Genomic DNA, 26826 nt, shown 5'->3' with positions numbered 1-26826 from the left:
TCTTTGTGAAATTTAAAACAATTAAATTCAAAGTCATAATAAATTATGTCAAAAAAATTATTTACATGTTTTTATTGCATAGGAAGGTTATAGTTTATTAGGGCCCTGCTCTGCGGGCGCCCTATAGTGATCAGTCTGTCCGTCCGTCTAGTGTCTGTCCGAGATCTCTTGTCCGGAGCATATTTTCTCTCTCCTTGGCCCAGTCTGGCTCATACTTCACCCACAGAGTGCCTTTGGGTAAAGGGAGTGCAGTGACCTTGAACCATGTTTCTAGGTCTAAGGTTAAGGTCATAGCAGAATTATATGAAAAATCCTGTCCAGAGCATATCTTCTCACCCCTTGGTCCAATGTGGCTCATACTTTACAGAGTTCCACTGGTCAATGGATGTGCAGTGACCTTGAATGAAGTTTCTAGGTCAAGGGTCAAGGTCAAAAATATTTTCTCTCTACTTGGCCCAATCTGGCTCATACTTCACCCACAGAGTGCCTTTGGGTAAAGGGTGTGCAATGACCTTGAACCATGTTTCTAGGTCTAAGGTTAAGGTCATTAGCAGAATTATATGAAAAATCCTTGTCCGGAGCATATCTTCTCTCCCCTTGGTTCAATGTGGCTCATACTTCACTCACAGAGTACCACTGGTCAATAGATGTGCAGTGACCTTGAACGAAGGTTCTAGGTCAAGGTCAAAAATAGGCTACCTTACATTTTCATGTTCGTTACTGAAAGTGGGGCCCTTTGAGATGGGCACCATCTCAATAATATCTAGTTTTTTTCTGTTTTACTTATTTTTTATGCCCCTGTGGGAAAAATGGGAACATATTAGTTGGTCTGTTATTCTGTCAACTGGTAGTCCAAGTAATGTCTACTCAATAACTTGAGAACCCTTTGCTTGACAGACATAAAATTTAGTACACTGAGCTGGTACCCCTAAAAAGTAAATGATGTCTATTGATTTTTAGCTCAAGGTCAAGGGTCAAACTACTTTGGACATTAAAAAAAAGATATTGTCCTTAAATATCTTAAAAACACTTTACTTGACAGACATCAAACTTGGTACAATTTTACCCAATAAGGAGTAGATGATCACTATAAATTTGAGGTTACAAGGTCAAGGGTCAGACTACTCTGAATATAGGAAAATATTGTCTGCTCATTATCTTGTATATTCTTTGAGTGACAGATATCAAAATTATACACTGGTATCCTCTATGGAGTAGATGACCCCCCCCCTTTCAGATTCTTCTATTTCAGTTTTGCCACACGAGAAACATTTCTTATTAGTTGTATTTTTTAACCTTCTATTTGAGATGTAAACTTTGTATTAAATCATAAGCATAACAAATTGAAATCAAAAGTCAAGTAAGAATCTTCCGTGAAAAGATGTGTTTCACATTTGTAATGTCTAAAGCCTATACCTGAGGCATATACCTCATATTTATTTTAATCTGTCTACAAATCCAGATACAATATGATTGAAAGTTGGAAATGCTGATTTGATAATGAAATAAATCTAAGTTACAATACATCAACACATGAAGTTACACAGATGAAGTTAGCAATAAAAAAAGAAAAAAAAGTGCATGGTTAGAGGGCAACCATTTTATTCCGAGGAAGGGGACAGGGGCAGACCCTGTAAGTGACTTCTAAAATTAAGGCGCCAGCTGGTGGCTTATCAAAAAAAATTAGTCGCCAATGCAAATTTTTAGTCGCCTGGCAATTTTTTTTAGGCACCAACTTTAAAAGTTAATAGTAATCAATATAGGGACCCATGATAGGACGTGAAATTTTGTTCATATGTGTGCTTACTAAAAAAACAAAAATGTGACCAAGAAAACACGACATGTCCATTGCTAAAAATAGTTTCCTCTTTTAAATGTCTTCAGAAAAACAAAAATTGTTAAAAATGTTAAAAGTTCCAGAATTCGACGATCACCAAGTCAATTTAAAATGGTCACCAATTTGGCGATTTATGGAAAAATTTCTAGGCGCCAATCAAAAATTTTAGGCGCCAAGGTGACTTAATTAGTCGCCAATTAGAGTCCTGAGGTGGGTTGTAAATTTTACGGAGTCAGATTATTTATTTTCATGCCATTGCAGGAAAAAAATATTTATTTCCAAGATGACAACAGATTATTTATTTTTTCCCTAGAAAAGGTTGACAAAAAAGAATGGATCTGCCTGTGTGTGGTGATGATGGTGGTGATTGGGAAGGGGGTATCCCACTCTCTTTAATGACAAATTAAAAACAATTGCAGGGATATTTGAGATGAATTTTATAAAAGTAAGTTGAATGTTTCTTTTAAACAAAGCACAGATTTAAGAAAGGTGAGGTCAAGGGAAAGGTAAGATGTTGAAGTAAAATAGCTCTCTCTCTCTCTCCAATATGTATCAGCATATGAAGTTTGATAAAATATCTTGATAGGTTCTTTGAAACTGAGCTAAACACAAATTTAAAAAGTGAGTTCAGGGTGAAGGGAAATGTCAAGGTCAAAAAAGGTGTTTCTAGTTGAATAACTCTCTTCAATATGTATCAGCATATGAAGTTTGATAAAAATATCCTGAATAATTTCTTTGAAATTTAGCTAACATTTTGAAAAGTGAGGTCAGGGTCAAAGAAAAGGTCAAGGTAAAAAAAATGTTGAAGTTGAATAGCTTTCTCTCCAATGTGTATCAGCATATATAAGGTTTGATAATAATATCTTAAATAGTTTTTTTGGAACTTAACTAAACACAGATTTAAGAAAACGTTAAAGTTGAATAGCTCTCTCCAATATGTACATGTATCAGCTTATAGAGTTTTAAAAAATATCTTAAATAGCCATTTTGAAACTTAGCCAAACAGATATTTTTGAAAGGTGAGGTCAGGGTCAAAGAAAAGATCAAGGTCAAAAAATGTTGATGGAGTTGAATAGCTCTCACCAATATGTATCAGTAAATGAAGTATGATTTTATACTTTATATGACAGTAGGTCCCCCCTAAACTTGACTCACAGCTGATTCTTTCACATAACTAAGTATATATGCACTCCCTCATACAAGGGGCAATTTGGCGAAAACATGGTATTCTATCTCGCTTTGGTCAGTGAATGAATGCATAAACAACAGAAAAACATGTATTAATTTTAACACAAGTAACATTTATTTATAAAAGTAGAGTACAATACTAGGACTTCTTTTTCTTCTTGCCCCCACCCACTACACCCGCTGATTCAAAACTTCTCAAGGGGTCAGCTTTCCTTTTCTGTCAATAAAAGGTTTAATAATAAAGAGATATATACATTTCTTCTCAAAATGTCCTTTTGACAAAAAAATCATAGATTTCATAATCTTAATTTGAAAGTTAATTACCAAATAAAAAAAAAAGAACCTGACCTACATGTATAACTAGACATCTCTGACAAGATCATAGTATTTGCTGAACTTGTATCAATTAATTTTCATCGAAATAAAACCAAACTTGTACTAGCAGAGGGAGAATTTTAATCTCAGAATATCAATTAAAAGATTTACTCCATCTTTATTTAATACCTTGTATTTAATTTCTGCTCGTGTTGGTCCTTTTTGTGCAGAGTTTTTCCTCCTCCCTTTTGATTTTCCTGGTTTTGAAGACATGCCGCGCATGTGTCTCAAAGTTTTAGGAACTGCAAACAGTAAGCAGTAGAATTCTTAGACCTTTATTTATTAATTACATGCATCTGACTTTTAAATGCACAAATTCCTAAATGCAAAGAACACCTACCTAGATAATCCGGCACGTTTTTGAGATGTTTCTGTACCTGGATTGTGTGAAGACTCTTGTCATGTCGTAAAACTTGGAGGTCACGAGGATTATCCTCAAAATATGTCTGAAAGAGAACAAATCCCATTGTTACACTTATTTTAACATACACTACTCTAAAATGAACTTGTGACATATGAAGTTTGACCTTACTTTCAGTTTATTTGAACTTTGACCTTACTTTCAGTTTGTTGGATGCCAGCATCTCCTGTTTGATTTCTTTCAATCGGGCCTCTCTTATTGCTGTTTTTGTCACCATTCTCATTGCATCCTAGTGAACAAAAAAACATGTTGAAAAATATTTGATTCATTCTAAATTATTGAATTTTGGTCATGTCAAAATTTAATTACATCAATTCAATTAAGTATTTTGAATAGTATAGAAAATTATAGCCAACATTGATCAAAAAATGTATCAAATATAATTATAACCATTTTGAATTTGCTCAATTTTTCTATTCCTTCTCTACAACTCTATTTTAGCTTCATTTCCAAATTTCAGCATTGTTAATCCCTAATTATTCAATTCCGATTATTCCTTACATGCATGGCATTGTTCAATTGTAAAAACAGTGATAATCAACAGTGAAAGTAAAGCTGAGACAGAATTTGGATGAAGTGAATAAACATGAATTAAAGTGGCAATAATGCTTTACAAAAACTTGCACTACCCTCTTCAATAAAAAAAAATTCAAAGCTGTTCAAAGTGCTTAAGAATGATCCTCAAATAAAATTATGGTGTTAGGAACTTCCAGGATTTCTTAAAGCACTTGTAGTTCCTGCTTGTGATTACCTTTGCCCTGTATCTGAATCCTTCTATCTCATCCATTTTGAAATTATACGGCTTAAAGACACTTTCCTCCCCAGCTGTAAAAAAAAATTATATCATAAATTTTCTACAAATTCCTTCCATTTTTCATTGACTTGAATATTGTGTCTTGCAAATTAAATTGGACACTGTGTTTAAAAAAATGATCTTAAAGTAATTCGTGTAGCCCCAACAAAGCCAAAGGTCCATGGTCCTTAAATGTCAATGAAGTTTCATCTGACAATCTTTTATGAACCACACTGTGTAAGCTGAATCTTCACTACTGTTCTTATTGAGGGGATTTTTTAAAATTCACATTACAGGTACTTGCAAAATAAAACATTGATATCCAGGTGGCCATGGTTTAAAAAAGTTTGAATTCTTTAAAATAACAACTAAACTTTCTAATTAGCAGGCTTTCCTGTGATTGATCTGTAAAATTGAGAGACAATTAGGGAATACTCACAGCCAGACTCAGACAAAGCCTTCTCCACTTCTCCTAGTAATTCAATGTCCTTGACACTGACAAAGGACAGGGCGTTACCTTGGTTACCTCCCCGGGCTGTCCTAAATATGCAATAAACATAACAAAATGTTATAATGGGCATTTTGGTAATTGCCTACTTCAATTACATTTAAGCCAAGCAATATAAAAAGCAAGATTTGCAAAAAGCACATGAAAATGATGAATGCATTTTACACTTATGGATCGTACAAAATTTAAAGGCAAAAATGAAATTGTTTTTATTTCTTGTAATACATGCATTACGAAGCAACCATCTAGTAAGTACTTCATATTCAGTTCTGATGACTGTGGCCCACTGTTGTATGTATATGTAAGTAATGAACTGTAAATGTACATCTATCAGGGCTGGTCCACATCAGTGCAAGATAATCTGCATCAACTTTATCTAGATTTACCCAAAACACTTAATCTATGTTTGTTTACACTGATATTCTTGTGGTGTCGAGTTAATATAACTTTTACAATATAATGTTATTGTGAAATACCAAGATCCTCATCCAAGTTAATCACAATGTTGTTAAAAACCCAGTGTGGAGACAATGTGAGTTAACCCTTCATAAACTTGTCTGAACAAATCTTGGTTAACTCTGTTGTACAGAATGATCTTGAAACAAAATATTTCTCATCAATTTAACAATTTTGAGAGATTTTTATTTAAATTTTTCTTTTTTCAGTTAATGAAATGTTGATTTCAAATTTCTGACCTTCCCACTCTGTGAATGTATGTATCAACATCACGGGGAAAATCAAAGTTGATCACATTGGAAACGTTCTGAAAATCAATTCCTCTTGAGACTCCATATTCTTTGTCTTTCTTCTTAGGTCTAAACATAAAAATATAAATAACAGAATATATACACTACTTTATTCATGTTATTCTTCAACAAAAATTTTAATTTTTCATTATACCAGAACATTTGTTCAGTTTCATTGAATAGTCTTTACTTTTTTTCCTTTATCTTTTCTTGTTCCTGTGGCTTAGCCTTTGGATCCATAAGCAGGTTTTCATCTGATGCTATGATGATGTCATAAAGTCCATCATTAAACTGGTTCACAATGTGACATCTGTAACAATCAGAGGACCAGATTTCATCTACTTCCTGAATCATTACTTATAACAGAACTAAATTTGAAAATCTTTGTATCATAAAGCTTGTGATATACATACCTAGAATTAACTGGAAGTTCAGAGTTTAACACACAAGCTGGTATTGCAAACTGTTCTAGAAATAATTTCAATCTGAAAATAATAGATTTGACATCAGAATAACTTGTATATTTCAAGTCATCCTGAATGGGTTCAAAAGAATTCCAAATTTTAAGGGCACTAAAAAAATTTGAAAGAAGTATCTATTTTGCTTCAAATTGTTAGGGAACTATGGGGGATCAAGACCTTTAGCATTAGACCTTTAGAAACACAAAATGTTGATCAACTGGTATAAAAATTGGGTGGAAGGGGTTGAAATTGCAGTTTTCATTGCAATGCCCACTGATATTTAGAAAGAGAGAGAGAAAAAAAGTGAGACTTTTATTTATTAGAGATTCTTGTTGATTAACTTTTACAAACCACCATAACAATTAAATTTACTTACTTGTAACACCTGTTGACCTCGTTAACAAAGATTATAGACTTCCCCCGCAGTAAATTTAATTTCAAAAGAGCATATACTAAAGTAAATTTATCCTGTTCTTCACATCTGAAACATAAAATATTGATGTATAGATCATTGGAGTAAATCAGTAAAATTACTGGTAGTCATTTTTGAAAGACTTTTTTTTATGAAATAAATACTTCTTATGAAATAAATATTTCTTTCATATTAATCATATTTCAATGTCTATAAAACAAATTACTGGTATATCTTTCAATATGAGGAATACTTTAATATGAATTAGATATATTTTCTTGTAGACTTGACTTCATTTAACACCTGTCCAATGCTTGTCTTCATAAAATATAGCACAAATGAAGAAAACTGGATTCTTAAAAACACAAAATACCAATAATGAGACAAAAAATTTAAAATTGAACAAGATATAGCATCTTCACTTGAGAAAAAACACACACTCAAACCTTGTTATGTTGAATCTGGTGGGACTAAGAAAAAACTTTGAGATATCCACCGATTCTAGATATTGAGGTTAAAATATATCAAGAAAAGAGATTGGGAATTCAAACTCACTTTGACAAAACCATTGTATTCGGAATTCAAGATAATGATGTTCCACAGTACTAAACTGAATAAGAACTGTAAAAGGAAAGACTTTAACCAGTCACCTACTTGATGTGATATTGGGTCAGTTGTGATGCCTCAGGAAGTTGTGATTCCTCAAGTTTCAATATCACCTACAGTTAGAAATAGGTTATCAGCATTTCAGAACACATTGTGTGATAATGTAGAATATTCTGTTCCATTTTTTAGAAAAAGTTCAACACTGACAGTTAATTATTAGGGATGGCAATGGATTACAGAATTGCTAATCGGTTAACCATAAGACGTTCCGACCGATTAAACGGTTAATCGTATCAAAATGCATGTTTTCTTGACCCAAATAAGATGATAGAAGTTAAAACATTCCATTAGTCTTGATTCTGGATCAGAAAACTACGGGTACATATTTTTTATTTAAATTTGAGTAGACATTTAGTCAAGATAAAATTGAGAAAACCATGAAAAAAGCGTAAGGAATATTTGATAATTTTCCAGAGCAGATGTCACAAAAGTTATTTCTGCATTTTCACTATGATTATCAAAACTACATGTGAACTCTAGCCCTTAATTTACAATGTTTGTTTAATAATTAAATTGGATTGAAAACTGAAAACAACAAATACACCAATTCACAGTGCTCAATGATTCAATTATCATTAAAGAATTACAGGACAGTCGGGATAACGACATGGTGTTTTCACAGTAATTAACACTACATAAACTGACCAATTACGCTACGGTCTCAATCTGGAGATTCATAATTACATGTACGTCAAAATTAGATCCGTTAAATCCTAAATGATCATTCTTTGTGCAGAGATTTCTCTTTTTAAAATAATTTTTTTTAAAAATGTGTTCAATTTAACAAATATTTTATTTTTTCCGATTAACCGATTACAGATTTTCTAATCGATTGCCATCGTTCCGACCGAGTTATCAGTTAACCGGTTACAAATTGCCATCCCTATTAATTATATATACCGCCCAGTAAAATATTTGTGAAACTTAAAGTGAATATCATAATCTTCACTCACAAAATAAAAATACATGTTTTCATTTATTTTTTGCCGAAATATGTGTAAAAGCTATTGTTTAACAATCAACTTGCAAATTCATATTTTGGCAATTTGAGGCCTATGAGTCAGTACTCCTATAAAATAAGGAATCTACAGAAATCTTAATTAAATTGTGTCAGTGTAAGCTATTTTCCTCACAGCATTATGGAGGACCATCCTCTTCAGAGCTCGGACATCCTCACTCAGAGTGGCAGACATCAGGAAAGCCTGGAAGATTTTTGGGAGCTGACTGAAAGAAAAGAAATAATGAGGAATGGACAGTTTTACAGGTGAAACACTGGTACATGTAATGCAAAGTATTATTACAATGTACTCTCAACCAAAATAATGAAAGGCAGACAACTGAGGCATTTGAACAAATATTTCAGTTTGTTGTAATGGATGCACATTCTTCTTGGAAATAAATATGACTACATAACATGTATTTTGTTATGAAGTAAAGTAATGAAGTAAGTTTTAGTTCAGTGTTTTAAAGCAAAATAGTTGAGTGAATGGTTGTGAAAATTTGACTCAGATTGGGGAAAATCATCAGATATATAGTAAAACTCAGCTATGAAGAAGTCACTAGGACCTCAAATCTAGCTTTCTTGTAACCAAAATTCTTTACATCTGTATAAAGAACATAGTGCAGAGTCTTCTACAAGATTCATAAAATATTCTTTACAACCTAGATTTCCCTCTAAAGTGAGTTCTTTATAAACAGGTTTTTACTGTATCCCTATTCCTACATCTATACGAGAAGCCTAAAAATAGGATGTACACAAATAAAGCCAAGATCAACAACTTGAACATGTTTAGACATCAAAAAACTTTAAGAGATATCTGATGATTCAAAATATCAGAGTTGTGTTGCAAGTCACTAGGACCTCAAATCTTTTTTGATTTGGATCACCAACTCACTTCCATATATTCCTGCTGTCTGAACTTAATGTTCCGGTAGATGATTTTTTCCCTTTACCTCAGTTTTTTTAATGAAATAAACAAAATCAAAAAAACACTTTAGGAAACAAAATCTTCACCTGAGAATTCCTTTCACATCATCCTCATATCCAAATGAGAAGAGTAAATCAGCCTCATCAATAATCAACAACTCTAATGACTGTTTAAGGTCAAGGTTACCAGCTTTGATGTGGGCCAAAGCTCGGGTGGGCGTGGCTACAATAATGTCTGGTCTCTCCATCAACATGGGTCTGTAAGACAATGACAGACAAAAAAGGTTTATTAATTTATCAGTAATTATTATTGGAATAATAAAATCTTTGAACATTCAGCTTGAGACTGATGAAATATGAGAAAAACACAGTATTATAAAAGGTACAGTTATTACATTAAGCTTTAGCTAGGAACACAGGAATTGTACATTAGTTTTCTGCAGTGTTTGTTATTTTTTTAATGATCATGTGATTATAGAAAGAACACTCTGTACTCTTGCTTTTTTCCTCACTAAAAAAAATATTGAGGGAATCTCTTTCTTTAAAAGAAAATGAAAGATGATGTTAAAACTTGTTTGTTACATTCCATTTAAGTCACATGTTTACTTGTTGCAAATTAGCATGAGCTGTTGCTTTTGATTTGAAATCTATATATATAGTAAAACTTGTCTAATCCAGACACACTAGTTCCATAGAAATTTGCCAGATTAGACAACATTTTAAACAAATGAATTTTCTGAAAGGGTCTAAAAGTTTTCATCATACAATAGGCAAGATTTTGAAATACACAACATCCAGATCATACAAGTTTTACTGTATTTACTGATAGTAAAGTTTAAAGAAGAGCTCACTTTTGGGTAGGTAGAGGCACCTGAGGGGATATGTCAAGGACTCGGACTTCTCTAGAGCAGCTGGATGTTAGCTCCTATACAAGCAAGACATTGATTTAAAGTATACACAATTACAAGTCAATTTCCCAAAACATCAAAAAAAAAAAAAAAAAAAAACTACAAATAAACTAATTGATATTGTTCTGGAAACAGTAAATAACTCTCTGCCATATCATGTAAATGTGGATCAATAAAATACCCGTTGAATTGATCTTCTTTCACAGAAAATTACAAATACATAATAATCTCTCACCATTAAGTTTTTGTAAGCTTGGTGGCATAATTCTTTAGTTGGTGTCAGCACCAATGCCTTGACTGATTGCTCTGCACTTGTCTAGAAAAGAGAATTTCATTCATGTAAAGAACAAAAATATCATTTCTGCTCTTAAAAAACAGCAGTGATAGAAATTCAATGTTTTATGTATGACAGAAATAGCTAGAGAAATTAATGGGGGGTTTTTTGTCCATCTTGAATAAGGGACACATGTATGTCAACTAGTATTGACCAATAGTATAGACAACCATGTTCTCAAGCCTACTACTATTTTTGCTAGAAAAGGTCTCTCTGTCATCTAAATAATGTTAAATCTATAAAATCTGATAACAATATTTGGTTTGATTCACATCCTATTTTAGTTACTGGTACTTTTTTGTCAGTACATGTATTTGTGTAAGTGTGACAGGGGTAATTTGAAATTTACTTGTTTAACAGTAATAACTGTAATAATTATTTTTTGTATGACAGGGATTTACCTGATTTGCTGTCAGTATTTTCTGAATGACAGGGATTTACCTGTATTGCTGTCAGTATTTTCTGTAAGACAGGGATTGACCTGTTTTGCTGTCAGTATTTTATGTGTGATAGGGTTTGACCTGTTTTGCTGTCAGTATTTTCTGTATGACGGGATTGACCTGTTTTGCTGTCAGTATTTTCTGTATGATAGGGATTGACCTGTTTTGCTGTCAGTATTTTCTGTAAGACAGGGATTGACCTGTTTTGCTGTCAGTATTTTATGTGTGATAGGGATTGACCTGTTTTGCTGTCAGTATTTTCTGTATGACAAGGATTGACCTGTTTTACTGTCAGTATTTTCTGTATGACAGGGATTGACCTGTTTTACTGTCAGTATTTTCTGTATGACAGGGATTGACCTGTTTTACCATGGGATTCACCTGTTTTTCTGTATGACAGGGATTGACCTGTTTTTTTTGTCAGTATTTTCTGTATGACAGGGATTGACCTGTTTTGCTGTCTGTATTTTCTGTATGATAGGGATTGACCTGTTTTGCTGTCAGTATTTTCTGTATGACAGGGATTGACCTGTTTTGCTGTCAGTATTTTCTGTATGATAGGGATTGACCTGTTTTACTGTCAGTATTTTCTGTATGACAGGGATTGACCTGTTTTACTGTCAGTATTTTCTGTATGACAGGGATTGACCTGTTTTACCATGGGATTCACCTGTTTTTCTGTATGACAGGGATTGACCTGTTTTTTTTGTCAGTATTTTCTGTATGACAGAGATTGACCTGATTTGCTGTCAGTATTTTCTGTATGACAGGGATTGACCCGTTTTACTGTCAGTATTTTCTGTATGACAGGGATTGACCTGTTTTACCATGGGATTCACCTGTTTTTCTGTATGACAGGGATTTACCTGTTTTGCTGTCAGTATTTTCTGTATAACAGGGATACAGAATGCTGCAGTCTTTCCTGACCCCGTCCTGGCTCGAGCCAAAATATCCTTTCCTTCCAAAGCAAGTGGAATAGCCTTTTCTTGTATTGGGGTTGGCTCAGACCAACCCAGATGTGAAATTGCCTGCAAATATTTACAATTTTAAATGATCTATTAATTTTCCTGCAATAAATTATCTACTTTTTTCCCATCCTGTAAACATTTCAAATGCTGTGTATCATGGCCAAGAATAGCCTTATCTTGACAACATAAACATGCAATATATACAAAGAGGGATAACTGAAAAACAAAATTGCACTTGTTTAACAAATTGACATTTATGAGCTAGCTCATAGGACAACATGAACTGCATTATGTTGTCCAAACTAAGTTCTCTAGATAGCCAAACAAAACTTCACAAATGCATGTAACAAAGAAATTCCTTCCTTTAATAGAAATTGCAGATAAATAGTAACTAAAACTCTCTTCATTAAAAAATTGCATTTTTTAGACTCTGTTAGGGAAATGCAACTAACACACAAATGATGAGTGTCACAGTGTAGATTGAGTGCTTCCTTTAACTTTCCGAATGTCTTGCGTGGATTGAACACACAGACCTAAGTAAAGAAGCGTATAGATAAAGGTTTTGGCATCTTGTAATAAACATACGGTAAATACAGAATATTTGCACAAATTTTTTTGTACATACTCTTTATATATGTTAAAGTCCTGGGGACTTCTATGATTTTCCTAAAAATAAATTATGCTTCTTCACAGACACCCTTCTTAACATGTAAATGTCTTGTTTAAAACTTAACTGTGCAACCTTACCCACCTTCTGACCACCTTTACTTTATCCCATAATGTACATAAAATTAAATATGATTATAAATGACCAAGTCAGATGTTCGCACATTTTTTTCTTTCAATATTACAAATTTTCATCAAAAACTTGTTAAAAATGGATTCTATCAAAAATCATCATTTACTTAAATGTAACTATTATTTTACTGGCTGTTCATACCTTTAAGAGTCTGTCATCAAGCCCCATCTCATGAAACGACAGCGTGTCGTCAGACATCGCGACTTATTTCACCGAAACCTTCACAATGTTAGTTGTCAGACCCCGAGACACATGGCACTGTTTTGATTATCTCAAACCGGAAGTCTTCAAAATGCTTTCAACATCCGGGTAAGGGTTACCTTATTCTCAAACTCGAAAATGTTTACCCACAATGCCTGAAGATTATAGAGCACGCTTTCTGGACGGATATTTGAGAATTAGAGATTTCAAACGACAAAATGTCGAAGAGACACCGCATAGACGTCGGTGACTCGCAAACTAAACGGAGCAGGTAAAGAAATAATGCTGATCTAATCTAATTAATGATATTTAATGATTCATTAATTAAAAATGGAGTAAAAAGTAACTAGACAGGTTGTCACAGAGGCAGTAGTCTTGAGAACAAATAAATCTTAACCCACACCATCTTCAAACATTGCACTACAATGATTGTAGGATTTGATATATATAAGCAATGAAGTGTTAAGCTTTGGTTTGCCAGTACCCAATATTTATGTTTTATATCTATCACTTGCATACCTTATGACATATTTTAGAGATGATGATAGAGAGAAGAAAGATGAGAAGGCTTATAAGTCGGTATTTGAACAGTTTGGAATTGCCAAACCCACCATACAGATGAACCCATTTACAGGTGAGTACTGCCAAAATCTAATTTTTTGAAAATAATGTTTCATTCTAAAACAGTTTTCTTCAGCCTCTCCCCTGTTCATGTAAATATTTGTGGAAAAGGAGATAGTGCACAACAAATTGAAAACTTGAAAATCCCATGTGACCATCAGGTAGGTTTGTTCGCTGATGGCCAAATAGCTCGGAGGAGGATGTGTCTAGAGTTCAGGAGCCCGGGTTTGAACCTTGGTCCAGTCTGATTATCTGTGAATACATGTATTCTGGCTCTCTGCAATTTAACTCATTTAAATATGATACTTGTAGTGAAGTATTAGCAATTGTTCATAGCATAGATTTAATCAAATGTGTAATGGCAATCTAACATTTAATCGTAGAGGATTTAATGTGCATGTGCTACATCTAACAATTCCTGTTTCTTTTTAGGTTTGCCTTACACACCTAGATATTTTGAATTGTTGAACAAAAGGAAGCTGCTACCGGTATGGGAATACAAAGAAAAGTTTTGCGATATCATCAACAACCATCAAATTCTTGTCCTAGTCGGAGAAACGGGTAGTGGAAAAACTACACAGGTAACTACTTGATATTTATCATGTTTATTTTAGTTCTGAAAAAAAAGTATCAATGCATCAACATAATTAATAGGAAGACATACCCTTAAAAATATGAGGGACATTTCAAAAGTTCTGGCAACTGGTGTGCGGTAAATTAAGGAGCGTCATTATCATAAATTAAATTATATCAATCCCTCAAAATAGTCTCCGTTGACCTGGACACACTTTTTCAGTCTGGAAATCCACTAGGAAAATGCTGCCCTATAGTCCTCTTTCGGTATACGCTTCATACACTGGAATATGGCACTTCCGACTGCATGACGACTTTCAAATCGCCGTCCTCGGAGGGCTTCTTTGATAACGGCATTCAACCAAAAATCGCATGGAGCTAGGTCAGGACTGTAGGGTGGATGTGGTAAAACGGCAATACCATTTTCCTTTAAATATTTGGTTAATACCTCTGATGTATGGGCAGGTGTGTTGTCATGGAGGAGCTTTATTCCTCTAGTACTGGTTGTTGGTCGGGTCGTTTTATAGTGCTCTACAACCTGAGACAAGACATTCTCTGCATAAAATTGACCAATAACACTGCTGTGTTCTGGAACCGGAACTTGAGCAACAGGGCCTTTAGAATAAAAAAATAAGGCGTACATTACTCTCCGGACAGACAGGTTTCTGCGTGCAATTTGAGGCCTTGTATCATTTTCACCGATCTAAACTTTATTATTGAGCTTAGTTTTCGGTTCAAAAAAATATATTCATATTTCATCACCAGTTACAATCTCATTTATTCGCCTTTGGTCACAATCTTCATAAATTGTTAGCAACTGTGAAGCCATTTCTACCCGGATGCGCTTTTGCTCTTCCGAGAGAAGATGCGGCACCCATCTAGCACAGACTTTCCTAAGCTTTAAGTTTTCCTTTAAAATACGAAAAACTGCTGACGAATTAATGTTAGTTAAGTCTGCTATTTCCTCAACTGTATATCTAGCATCATCAGCTATCGTATTTTGAACAGCGACGATTTCTTTTTTGCCATATGCACAGACTGGACGCCCCGAACTGGGGTCATCTTCAATTGATTTTCTACCCTCTTTAAATTGAACTACCCATCTTGCAATTGCACGATATGAAAGAGCATGCTCTCTATATACTACATCTAAATCAGCTTTTATTTCTGTTGCCGTAAAGCCAAGCAATGAGCAAATTTTGCAATATGCTCCTTGCTCAACATAAAAATTGTTCTCCTTATCAGTTATGTTTACTCCCAGTATACAGAGTATACCTAATTATGACGTCATTTTAGCAGACCTATACGTCATTTTGAATGTTAAATGACGTCACTACTAATGCATATTTGCCTAAGCTTTACAGTGGTATCAGAGTCATTTTAATCCGTAACGTAGTTAAAATTTTATGTACCAGTTTGCAGAACTTCTGAAATGCCCCTCGTATATGCAATAAGTTATGCAATATTTGCTGAATTTTATGGAGAACTAAGTTTGTCATTTTAAAAATGTTACAATTTTTTTATATATTTATTTATTTATTTATTTTTTTTTTTTTTTTTTACCAAACTGTACTTGAGCAAGATGTGTCATGACCTGACAAATAGAGAATTTTTGTGGGATAACTTATTTAAATTACTTTTATATCCTACAGATTCCACAGTGGTGTTTGGAGTGGGTTAGGTGCCGCTATCAGAAGAAAGGTGTGGCCTGTACCCAGCCTAGGAGGGTGGCAGCTATGTCTGTCGCACAGCGTGTGTCCGAGGAAATGGATGTGGGGCTCGGACAGGAAGTGGGGTATAGCATTCGATTTGAGGACTGCACGTCATCTAAAACTCTATTAAAGTGAGTGGATACCATTTTATGGGCTTTTTTAATACTCCTTTATAAGCACTTAGATAAAAATATATACTGAATTGCATTCTGCTATATTGTCATTCTGAAGTGTAAAGGGGTGTATTCCTGACTCGATTCATAGAGTATTATCATGATTTTTTTTAGAAAAAAAATTAATAAGAGGGCAAAGAGGAGTGAATCTTTATTAGTGAAATTTATTTTGTGCATCAACCTTTTTTATTTCTGAGAACCTGTATGTGAAAAATGAGATATTTATTCCATCCTAAATATTTAGTCAGGTACAAGTCAGTGTATGAAATAGAAAAAATCCCATATATTAGACATACAAATACAAATTTAAATATTGTAGAAAATATAGTTGTAAAGGAAGTGATTTTTATAGTAAGTACATGTGTAAAAGAAATATTTCTCTCTTGACACAGATACATGACAGATGGTATGTTGTTACGAGAGGCCATGTCAGACCCTCTATTAGAAGCTTACGGCATCGTCATGTTGGACGAAGCCCATGAAAGGACACTGGCCACAGACATCTTGATGGGACTTCTAAAGGAGGTGGCCAAACAGAGGACAGATCTGAAAATTATCATCATGAGTGCTACACTGGACGCAGGCAAATTTCAGGTAAAATTAGAGTTAGTTTCAATTTTAAGGATTATCGTCTCTCTGTTCCCTCCTGAAAAAAAATTTTGCTTAAAGTTAATGATTTTTGAAAAGAAATCAAATTTATAATTAAAATGCACACAATTTGAAATCATCTTTACACTTACGAACAATTATATGAACGAATTTTTCCATGTGAGGTTATCTTGCTTATTAGAGGGTCAAAGAACCTTCATTGAAATGCCATTGGAAATTTCAAGAAGGGTCAAAAGCTGGAAAATATGAAACATCTCTTTAAAATATTTTTTTTTTTGAAGTTAAGTTTAAAAATTCATATGTAAAGTTCTGTCAATTGCATATATTCATATATGTAATCTGACTCTGTTTTCTTTTAATTCTAGAACTATTTTGATTTAATCTTACTTTGTTTTCTTGTTATTCTAGAACTATTTTGATAATGCCCCTCTGATGACCGTGCCAGGAAGAACACATCCTGTGGAAATCTTCTACACTCCGGAGGCAGAAAGAGACTATCTGGAAGCTGCCATCCGCACAGTAATCCAGATCCACATGTGTGAGGAAGGACCTGGAGATATCTTAATGTTCCTCACAGGTCAAGAGGTCAGACTTTTTTTAGAATTTGAAATTTTTGCAGGATATGGATGTTTGATCTGTGGATCACCAGTGATTTTTCTACACCCAATTTAGGTCCGAATATCGGCCCTTTCCCCTATCAAAAATTACCGATTTTTTCCCAATTTCGGTTGCTTTTCCCCCCCAGAAAAACCGTTATTGATTTTGTTATATTGAATTTTTTATGTACGACTTATCTAAATTGGAACGCTATTGCTCTCGGTCATTCATACTCTTAAAATAATAGTGAAAAAACAGCAGATCATTTTGTGCATTTACAAGAGATAGAAAAACACATGGATCATGTCAAACTAAATACATCGTAAGAAAGTGTAAGATGCATGTGAACAGGCGAAACATAGCTTTATTTGTAAATCCAAGAACTAGTAGTTCTACAACAAGCATCCCTGATTCCATGAAAATCAAACTGTTTCTACACCCGGCAGATGCAACTAATATTGCAGGGTAATTGAAGCACAATGATTAGGGTGATTTAGAAAGCTAGAAGAAAAATGATTTGTTTTAAATCATGTCAGATTATATCATCTTCAATGGCTATTATGAGTAGGATTTTTTTCTTATGTCTACCATTATGGCAAAAAAAAAAAAAAAAAGAATTGAAATATAGGACGGTCACAACTAATGACAACTTTCAAAGATAAAAAAAAGCTAAAAATGTAGAACTGTGTCTAATTTGTTATTTTGTAGTAAATATTTTGAATAAATGATGTTACATTTACTTATATATTTTGTTTTACCTGTCAATTAAGGTTTATTTCAATCTTATTGATTTTTCCCAATTTTACACAAATGTCGATGATTTTTCCCAATTGTAAAGGCCCAGGTCCCTTTTAAAAAATGTAGAAAAATCACTGATCACTTTTTAGGCATTTATTACCTCCTGGCACCAGGGGCCCGTTTTACAAAAGAACTTACGACTAAGACCAAAATTTAATTTTGTAAATAACTTTTTATTTTACATTGATTTGAAAATGGTCTGAATCTTTTTGAAAAGAAGTTATTGAAACATATTTATGCGAACAATTTTAAAGAGAATCATTAATTTTGCAAGATTTTACAATCAACCAAAATTTTTAGACCTAGTCGTAAGTTGTTTTGTAAAACAGGTCCCTGAGAGTTTCATGAGCTCACAAAGACCTTTTTTTCTGCTGGTGAAAAAAAATAAAGAAAAAGTAATTCTTTGATTTATCATTATCAAAATACATAAAAGCATGTGGTCATATATCCTACTTCCATTTTTTAGAGGTACGTGTTGGTTCTGCTCACAATTATTTTTGTTCAAATGGACTTCTGAGCATGTTCACTGTTCGTTAATATCTTCACATTTTGTTTAGAAACGTTTCTTATAGAAAATACTAATTTTTTCTAAACCGTTTTCTGTACAGGAAATTGATGAGGCCTGTAAAAGACTTCAGAGAGAAATTGACAACTTGGGGCCAGAGGTGGGGGATATGAAATGTATACCACTGTATTCCACACTACCCCCAAATTTACAACAAAGAATTTTTGAAGCCCCTCCCCCTCCTAAACCTAATGGTGCTGTAGGCAGAAAGGTTGTGGTATCGACCAACATTGCTGAGACCTCCCTTACTATAGACGGGGTCGTGTTTGTGATTGATCCGGGGTTTGCAAAACAGAAGGTAAGTGATGAACCTTAATATGTTGACTGCTTTTGAAAAAGAAGTGACTTTGTTTGGGGGAAAAACATTTAAACTTTTGAATACTGTGATGGCTAGTTACATGTAATTCGGATGCCAATAATCCTGTCACTTCTAGACGATTTTTCTATTTTATTTCTTTTTTGCGGGTCCAGATTTTTAGCTTTCAAAGATCTGAATTTTTTAATCCAGTTCCATCATTTTCCAGACAGAACATCTTAATGAGACATCACTGTTCATTTATCAACCATGTTAGGATGAGGAAGTAAAATTTTCTGCATCAATTCTTTGTTCACCGACTTTCATTATAACGGTCATTGAAGCCAAAAGTGATTTTATTTTGTGATACATAGGTATACAACCCCAGAATACGAGTGGAGTCTCTTTTAGTAACAGCCATTAGTAAAGCCAGTGCACAGCAAAGGGCAGGTCGAGCTGGACGAACAAAACCGGGAAAATGTTTCCGTTTGTACACAGAGAAAGCATATAAAAATGAAATGCAGGACAATACATACCCTGAAATCCTCAGGTCAAATCTGGGATCAGTAGTGCTACAGTTGAAGAAACTTGGAATTGATGATTTGGTGCATTTTGATTTCATGGACCCACCTGGTATGATATTTTTGTGTTGATATCTTATGTTTTTAAGGTTTAAATTAATTAGATTATAGTAAAAGTTTGTTTCTGAAGACATTTTATTTGCTGCAAACATACAAAAATGCTGAAAGAAAAAATGTACAAATTTTGGGGGATTTGAAACCCTCTGAAAAACATAGCACTAACAAGGTTTTTTTTTTGTTGCACAGCCCCTGAGACCCTTATGAGAGCCTTGGAGTTGTTGAACTACTTGGCCGCTCTGGATGACGATGGAGAGCTGACTGAATTAGGATCCATGATGGCTGAGTTTCCATTGGACCCCCAGCTAGCCAAAATGGTCATAGCCAGTTGTGATTGCAGCTGTTCTAATGAGATTTTGTCCATCACTGCCATGTTGTCAGGTAGCCATTGTTACATCCGGAGCAAATGATCAATTCTTTTGCTCAGTTTACAATCCTTAGAATTCAGATATGAAGTATTTTAGATGCATTTTGTTTTGATTTGGTTACCACAACTTTATTTTAATGTTTTTGTAACATGATTTTAATGATGCTTTTTTTTTCTTGCTGAGGATTTTAACTCTGCAGTGCACGTAAGATGAAAAATGTCAAATTTAAAATTAAAACAGTTAACTGTCCAATTGGACGTATAGAGTAGATCCGTGCACTGCATAACTTAGAACATTCCTTTTAGTATTGACTTGATGTGATGTCACTAATGGCGATGGGGCTGGGCCGTGTTTTGGCCCCGTTCCGTACCCCCCTGTTTAGTCCCACAGTGCTTTGTTCGACCCACGGAAATGAAGAAAACTGCTGACGAGGCCAAGATGAGATTTGCCCACATAGACGGTGATCATCTAACTCTGCTTAATGTTTACCATGCCTTTAAACAATGTAAGTGGGATTTCTAAATATTTATTGATTTGTAAGAGTAATGAAAAAAATTGGCCTTTTATGAAGAAAATCTTGGTTAATTAATTTACATGGCCTTATTTATTCAAATCGCCACTAAACTTTCTATTACTGTCTTGAGACACAAAGTTTTCATAAGATTTATACTGAATGACATGTAGATCTATTAAGCCATTTCTATAGTCAAGACTGAATTTTTATCATGATATGGGTGCTTAGCTTTTGTTATACCCAGTTCATAGGGACATTATTTAGGCTCTCACACAACCACTCATATACATGGTAGTACCTTCTTACTCTGAAACTGCCCATTTCTAATAAGATTTAATTTTCTCTTTGACAGGCCAGGAGGACCCCCAATGGTGTTACGACAACTTTGTGAACTACAGGTCTCTGAAGAGTGCCGACAACGTGAGACAGCAGTTGGCCCGCATCATGGATAGGTTTAACCTTCGACGAGCCAGTACGGACTTCGCCAGCCGGGACTATTACCTAAACATCAGAAAGGCACTAGTGTCAGGATTTTTTATGCAGGTAAGTAGAGTTGAATGACTTGTTTACATTTAAGGGTCTGATGTAGTAGTTTAGTCACTTGAAAATTGTGATTACATTTCCTTACTGGTCAGTCAAACAGGTTTTGTCTATTTAATGTCATATTTCTATTTTCCCAGTATATAGTACATACTCTGTTTAGGATCTTATGCATCTTTTTTGTGTAAGCTCATAAAGAGCTCACCATTGTCAACTTTTATTGTCCTACCCCCATTTTGCAATTACCTCTGTCAACACCCTAGTCAACTTTTAAGCACTTATCACAGTCAATTTTTATTGGCTGGTCCTAGTCAACTTTTATGAGCAACCCCTGTCAACTTTTGTTGATTAAATTCTGTCACACATTAACTGATCATTCTTTGAACAAAAATACTTTGGATCAGGAACACTTCAGGTTAAAAATCAAACTACGGGTACATATATTTTTCTTGCACTTTTGCAAAACTTTTATTTTAAAATCCCTGGGCTGTCAAAGTTACATGAAATTATTACCCCTTTATATCAATTTTGTTGGCAGGTACTGCTGTATTTATTATAAAATTTTCTAAAAGAAATACTTGTACAGGAAATAATCTATACTCCGTGAACAGCTGTTACTTTTCTAAATATCTTTCAAAATTGTATTACTGCCATATTCTACAAGTCCCATGTGATTATATTTTTCTATGGCATCTGACATTTTTTGTAGGTGGCTCACTTAGAGAGAACTGGTCACTACCTGACAGTGAAGGACAGCCAGGTGGTGCAGCTCCACCCATCTACCTGTCTGGACCACAAACCGGAGTGGGTCCTGTACAATGAGTTTGTACTGACCACCAAAAACTACATCAGGACTGTCACTGACATCAAACCAGAATGGTTTGTTAGAGATTTATTTATTACAACAGTGATGATGTGAAAAGGCCTGAGGATTTTTTATTTGAACCATGCTTAATTTTTATTTTCATCACTTTGTTTTAATTTTGAACAATCCAAGTTTATTGAATGAACATGAATGCTTAGGGATCATCATTTCTTTGTTGACTAATGCTTGTCCAAAAAAAATCCTCCTTTTAATTAAATATCTATACAAATTTCAGCATGCCTTGCAGGGCAAACTTTGACAGTATGCCTTGCAGGGCAAACTTTGACAGGAATGGTCCATTGTAGTCATTTATCCCAATGAGAGTTACTGTATACAGGGAAATTTTCAGCTCCATTTTATTTTCTACACACTGGTGGGCGAATTCATAACAGGGTGAATTCAAAGAAGACATTATAATTTCTTAAACAGAGCTGTGACTGGGCGATTTTTAAAATGGGGCAAAATTGTTCGCAAGTGTGAAAGGGCGAAAACGACAAGGGGCGAAAATAACCCTGTATACAGTATCTCTCTTATCAGCGGTCATTAAACATTAATAAGAAATTTCTGATAATATAGATCAGTAATATAGTTTTTTCTTTACATGCAAAACATAACCTGTTGCCTTACTGTTGATTTTACAGGCTGATCAAAATAGCACCACAGTACTACGACATGAGTAATTTCCCAATGTGTGAGGCTAGAAGACAGCTAGAACGTATCATTGCTAAGATGGAAAGTAAACAGTATCAAGAAGGATTCTAACCTACAACCACAAACAAGTGACAGGCAACTGACAAAAAGTGCAGTGTGTTGGTTGACTGTATTGCTTTCATTTTCATGTGCATTGTGGCTTTTTAAATGGGTTCAGATTTGCTACCGAGGTGAAAATTGTCACTTTTTCTGATCACTGATGAAGACCAAGAACAATATCCATGTTTTAGTGGAAAATAAGACATCATTGTTTTTAAATTCAAAGATACTTGAGACGATTGTTTTTCATGTCACATTTAAGAAATATTGCTGTTAGCTGAAAAGAAAAGCAGTGCCAGGAAATAGTACAAGCCTTTCTTCATTCTTGATTCATAGATGTACTGTTAAATTCGTTGAAGCTATATTTGTTGTAAACCATCCATTAAAACTGAGAACAACAATAAAAAAAATCAGAATATCAGTGTTATATTTGTAGCTTTCAAACAAGTTATGCATTTCTCTGTAAACTCCAGCAGGTGGGGCAGGCCAAAGGAAGAGCAATTTTGTCAAGGTAAATTCTCACAAGATGATTTTCAATGTTGGGACACATGGACTTGGGATAAACCTGTAAAGTCTGGGGGCATGAAAGCAGAGACCCGTAAGCTTTGGTGTCTGAGGTCTTGATGTAGAAGTTATTGCTGATTTTATTATTTTGTTTGGGGATATTATGGTCTTTTGTACTGTTAGCTGCAGCACTGTTGACCTCTTGACAGGTGGTTGATGGAAGGCTCATCATTTTCACTTCCGCTTCCGTTATACGCCCGAGGCGGTTAAGACGGTTGTCTCTTTGGCGTCTCCTCTGAAGTTCTAAAAGGGATCTGGATTTACTTCTGCTCAGCATTGCGTGACTCTCTTGAAGGAATACTGTGTTGAGTTGGGCATTCATGTTTAGGCCTTGACTGAAAATGAAGTGATTTTATTTGATAAACTTGAACCTTGAACAGATTCAAAGTTGTGGAGATAAAGAACTTTTTAAAAGGTTATAGAGTAAAATAGAAAAAAAAAATAATCTACACTGTGTGTGTGTAAAATTCCACCATTATGAAACATGCACACACACTCATGACTGTCTATTTTGATTTTTAGCTGGAGTACAAAATTGTTGGTTAATAAAGAGTATCGTAATGAACGTATGTCCAGCATGCATGATCATGACATTAATGATAGCTGAAGATATTCTAGTGACTTTAGTACAGCTGGGTGTCTCGGAGCTGTCGCCAGGTTCAAAATGTTTTTCGAGATTTTTTTTTTTTTTTTTTTTTTAACGGGGGTGCAATTGCACTCAACGCACCGCTTCCTGATAGCAGCAGAACTGTAGCTCTCCGGAAAAAATATGACAGACCTCCATCCCAATTTTTTTCTGACCAGCGAGCTACAGATCTGCAGCAACCTTCCTGAGAATTTTGCGCCTACAGACAAATGAAGAGTATTTAGAAAGGAGATGGGTGAACATGACGAGCGATAAGCCTATAGTGTGACAAACATGAAGATGAAAAATTAAATTTCAATTATATCAAAATTTTCCTTGATATTTCGTCTAACATTAAAATATACTTAATGTAAAATCTCTACAATTTGCAAAAATCCCTCAAAGATAGAAATTATTTGCCTGTGAAATATTAGACACACACAAAAGCGGGCTAAAAGAATCATTTTCTCATACTATAATACTATTTTTCGATATGAGTGGGTCTCCGCTCCACCTTTTTGAAAGTTAATCCTCAAAGTTTGCATAAAAATATACATTTTTTGGTTACAAAAATATGGAGCAATGACCCACTATACCTTAAAAATATACTTTTATGACGTAACGTTCGCAGCTTTTCGAGAAATACTTAAGTCCATTAAGTCAAGGGTCACATCACAAACATGATTTAAATGCCACATTTCATCAAAACTTGTGTAGTCTAGTGGTTAGCGTGCTAGTCTCGAAAGAAAATGATACTCAGGATTTTTATTGCTAGGGTTCGAACCACACGAATACCTCATTATTTTTTTAAATAAAAGAATAAATTTTGCCGAGAAAATTTTCCTCAAGATAGTTTTGTTTATCATAATTTCATAAATTTCAATAATGAGAACTTTACTCTAAATACTAAATTCACAAACTGAACATGATTTTTATATATCTGAAGCTATAGGCTTTCTGCACGCTATGTTCGCCCATCTCCTTTTATGTTTTTCTTTATAATTTCAGATTGACTAATTGATATGTACACTAAGGGTCAATAGTATTTCCGAACTTTTTTTTATCCGGCCACTACAAACCTATTTGAAAAATTTTATATTTATTGATGTCATTAAAAAATTTTCACACGCGTGCGATATGCAGAATTGATGATTTATGATAAAAATTAATTTTACCTGATATTTCATGTATTTCATGATTTAAGAATCAATTATTAGACTTGTAATTTTGATTTACAATTTATTTAAGGTCAGACGACACGTTCCTCAATAATATATAATTTTCCCAAGAATTTGTCATTGAAGTATTGCTACTTGCTTGCAAACAAGTTTCCGCACAAAAAAATTAAGTACCTTATCTGGCGTTTGTGCAAGATACCAGAGGGTGGTGTTTCTATATGATCATTTGAATGGTCAATATCTCTATTTTTGTTGTATTTATTTTCTAAGACATTTTGAAAACGGTTAGAAATCACAAGATAATGTAAATATTATGATTTTTTCTATATATTACGAAGAGAAACAACACAGATAGTTGAGGAGCGTGTCGTGAAACAAACGAAGCTCAAATTCATTATCGTAGTGACTGTTAAAACCAGAAGAAAAAAAAAAAAACAAATTCAGGCGCGGATCCAAGATTTTGCATGAAAGGGTGTGCTATTAGATGGCAAGGGGTCCAAGTACCGCCGAGCGGATCAAGATCAGGACAAGGACTATTGGGGGGGGGGGGGGGGCTTGCGTAAGCTCTCTTTAAAAAAAAGCCTTTGTTACATCAAAGTATGACAGTGAAAACTGTTGTTTTTTTTTGTCTTTTTTTTGTTTTGATTTTGTTTTTGTTTTTGTTGTTTTTGTTTTTGTTTTTTTGTTTTTTTTTTTCGGGGGGGGGGGGGTTTGGTTTTGTTTTGTTTTGTTTTTTTTTTTTTGTTTGTTTTGTTTTGTTTTAGAGGGCATGAACGCTGATAGCGCCCTATTCTCTTTAGAGAAGTGGACAGGCTTTCGCCTAAATCCACGTGGATGTTGGCGAAAGCTAGTTAGAATAATCTAACTGTGTCTCGGGACAGGCCCTCACCACATTAAACCGGGTCCGTAGGACATCTATCATTTTAAAGATAGAACATTCTATCTAGGCGAAATCCTGTCCACTTTAAAGAGAATAAGAGCGCCCGCCTGAATCCGCTCCTGAAATATCAGCTTTTGATCTAGACAATGGTGCATGATTCGTGAATTTTTCTTTATATTGAAAGCTGTTAGTAATGCTTTTCAACGATCGCATAATCTCGGGTCTTTCTGTAAGAGGTCGGAAAAACAACGTTTTTCCGCTAGTCGGAAAGGCCCGAGAAGTTGCGATTGGCTTTTCAAGTGAAGTTTGTAATATAGTAAAAATTCTGTGCGGAAATACTTTTGACTCTTGATTGTACATGCAATAATAACGTAAATGTCTACAACTAACTAGCACCGGAATCTATTGGGAGGAGGAAAGGAGGGTATACCGTTGAAGCCTTGTCCGAAATATCTACTGTAACTTTCTCCAGGCTTGTCACTGACTGGGACGTCAAAAAATACCTGGATAACGTCAGTTTTATGTCGAACCAAGGCGACACTAAACCTCCTTCATCATTGAGATCATGATTTAATCGCATTAAAAACTTTATACTAATTCATTCATGTTTCCCACATTGTGATAAAAAACACTCCCATTTAGGGAAGCATATAACAAAACGATTTAAAGAAAAATATCTTACCTGTATTATGTATATTTTCACATGTAGCACCGTTACGTTTGATTTAACGTTTTGTGACGTCACAATCTAAATGCATCATATGAAGTGCTCTAATGATTCTAAAATGAAATGAAAATCACAACTAACCTAAAATGCTTTCTGAATATTGGTAGATTTCTTTTCACTCTAGTCTAACCCCCCCCCCCCGTTTCCTGCTGTGAAAGTGCTTTTGCAGCAAAAATGCTACTATAAAAGCCTATACCCACCCATCCCCCCCCCCCCCCCCGATATTATTGAGTCAGTTTTCCTTTATCAC

At 34.4% G+C, this 26826-nt stretch overlaps 3 protein-coding genes across 3 annotated transcripts; 1 reads left to right on the top strand and 2 right to left on the bottom strand.

Moving 5' to 3' along the window:
* Positions 1–3117: 3117 nt before the first annotated feature.
* Positions 3118–13054, bottom strand: LOC133187110 (probable ATP-dependent RNA helicase DDX56). The gene is made up of 17 exons (XM_061322469.1): positions 12925–13054; positions 11883–12044; positions 10478–10558; positions 10186–10259; positions 9422–9592; positions 8541–8631; positions 7396–7460; positions 6706–6810; positions 6282–6353; positions 6059–6178; positions 5818–5937; positions 5054–5154; positions 4573–4646; positions 3961–4050; positions 3741–3846; positions 3530–3642; positions 3118–3242 (listed from the first exon to the last, which is right to left on the bottom strand). Exons 1-17 carry the CDS (start codon positions 12979–12981, stop codon positions 3165–3167), a joined length of 1680 nt encoding a protein of 559 aa, XP_061178453.1. The 5' UTR covers positions 12982–13054; the 3' UTR covers positions 3118–3164.
* A 97-nt stretch (positions 13055–13151) lies between these two features.
* LOC133186624 (putative pre-mRNA-splicing factor ATP-dependent RNA helicase PRP1) lies at positions 13152–23018 on the top strand. The gene is made up of 13 exons (XM_061321859.1): positions 13152–13255; positions 13521–13618; positions 14038–14186; positions 15831–16021; positions 16456–16657; positions 17081–17257; positions 18676–18930; positions 19302–19560; positions 19755–19946; positions 20316–20438; positions 20800–20990; positions 21697–21866; positions 22494–23018. Exons 1-13 carry the CDS (start codon positions 13203–13205, stop codon positions 22612–22614), a joined length of 2181 nt encoding a protein of 726 aa, XP_061177843.1. The 5' UTR covers positions 13152–13202; the 3' UTR covers positions 22615–23018.
* On the bottom strand, positions 23013–26565 carry LOC133186625 (uncharacterized). Its single transcript, XM_061321860.1, has 2 exons — positions 26532–26565; positions 23013–23501 (listed from the first exon to the last, which is right to left on the bottom strand). Exon 2 carries the CDS (start codon positions 23486–23488, stop codon positions 23051–23053), a length of 438 nt encoding a protein of 145 aa, XP_061177844.1. The 5' UTR covers positions 23489–23501; positions 26532–26565; the 3' UTR covers positions 23013–23050.
* Between the last annotated feature and the right edge of the window lie 261 nt (positions 26566–26826).

This window comes from Saccostrea echinata, unplaced genomic scaffold, assembly GCF_033153115.1.
Source record: "Saccostrea echinata isolate AGI-Se365-2 ecotype Australia unplaced genomic scaffold, CSIRO_AGI_Sech_v1 ptg000014l, whole genome shotgun sequence".
NCBI lineage: Eukaryota > Metazoa > Mollusca > Bivalvia > Ostreida > Ostreidae > Saccostrea > Saccostrea echinata.
This window is presented reverse-complemented; position numbering and strand designations above follow the sequence as displayed.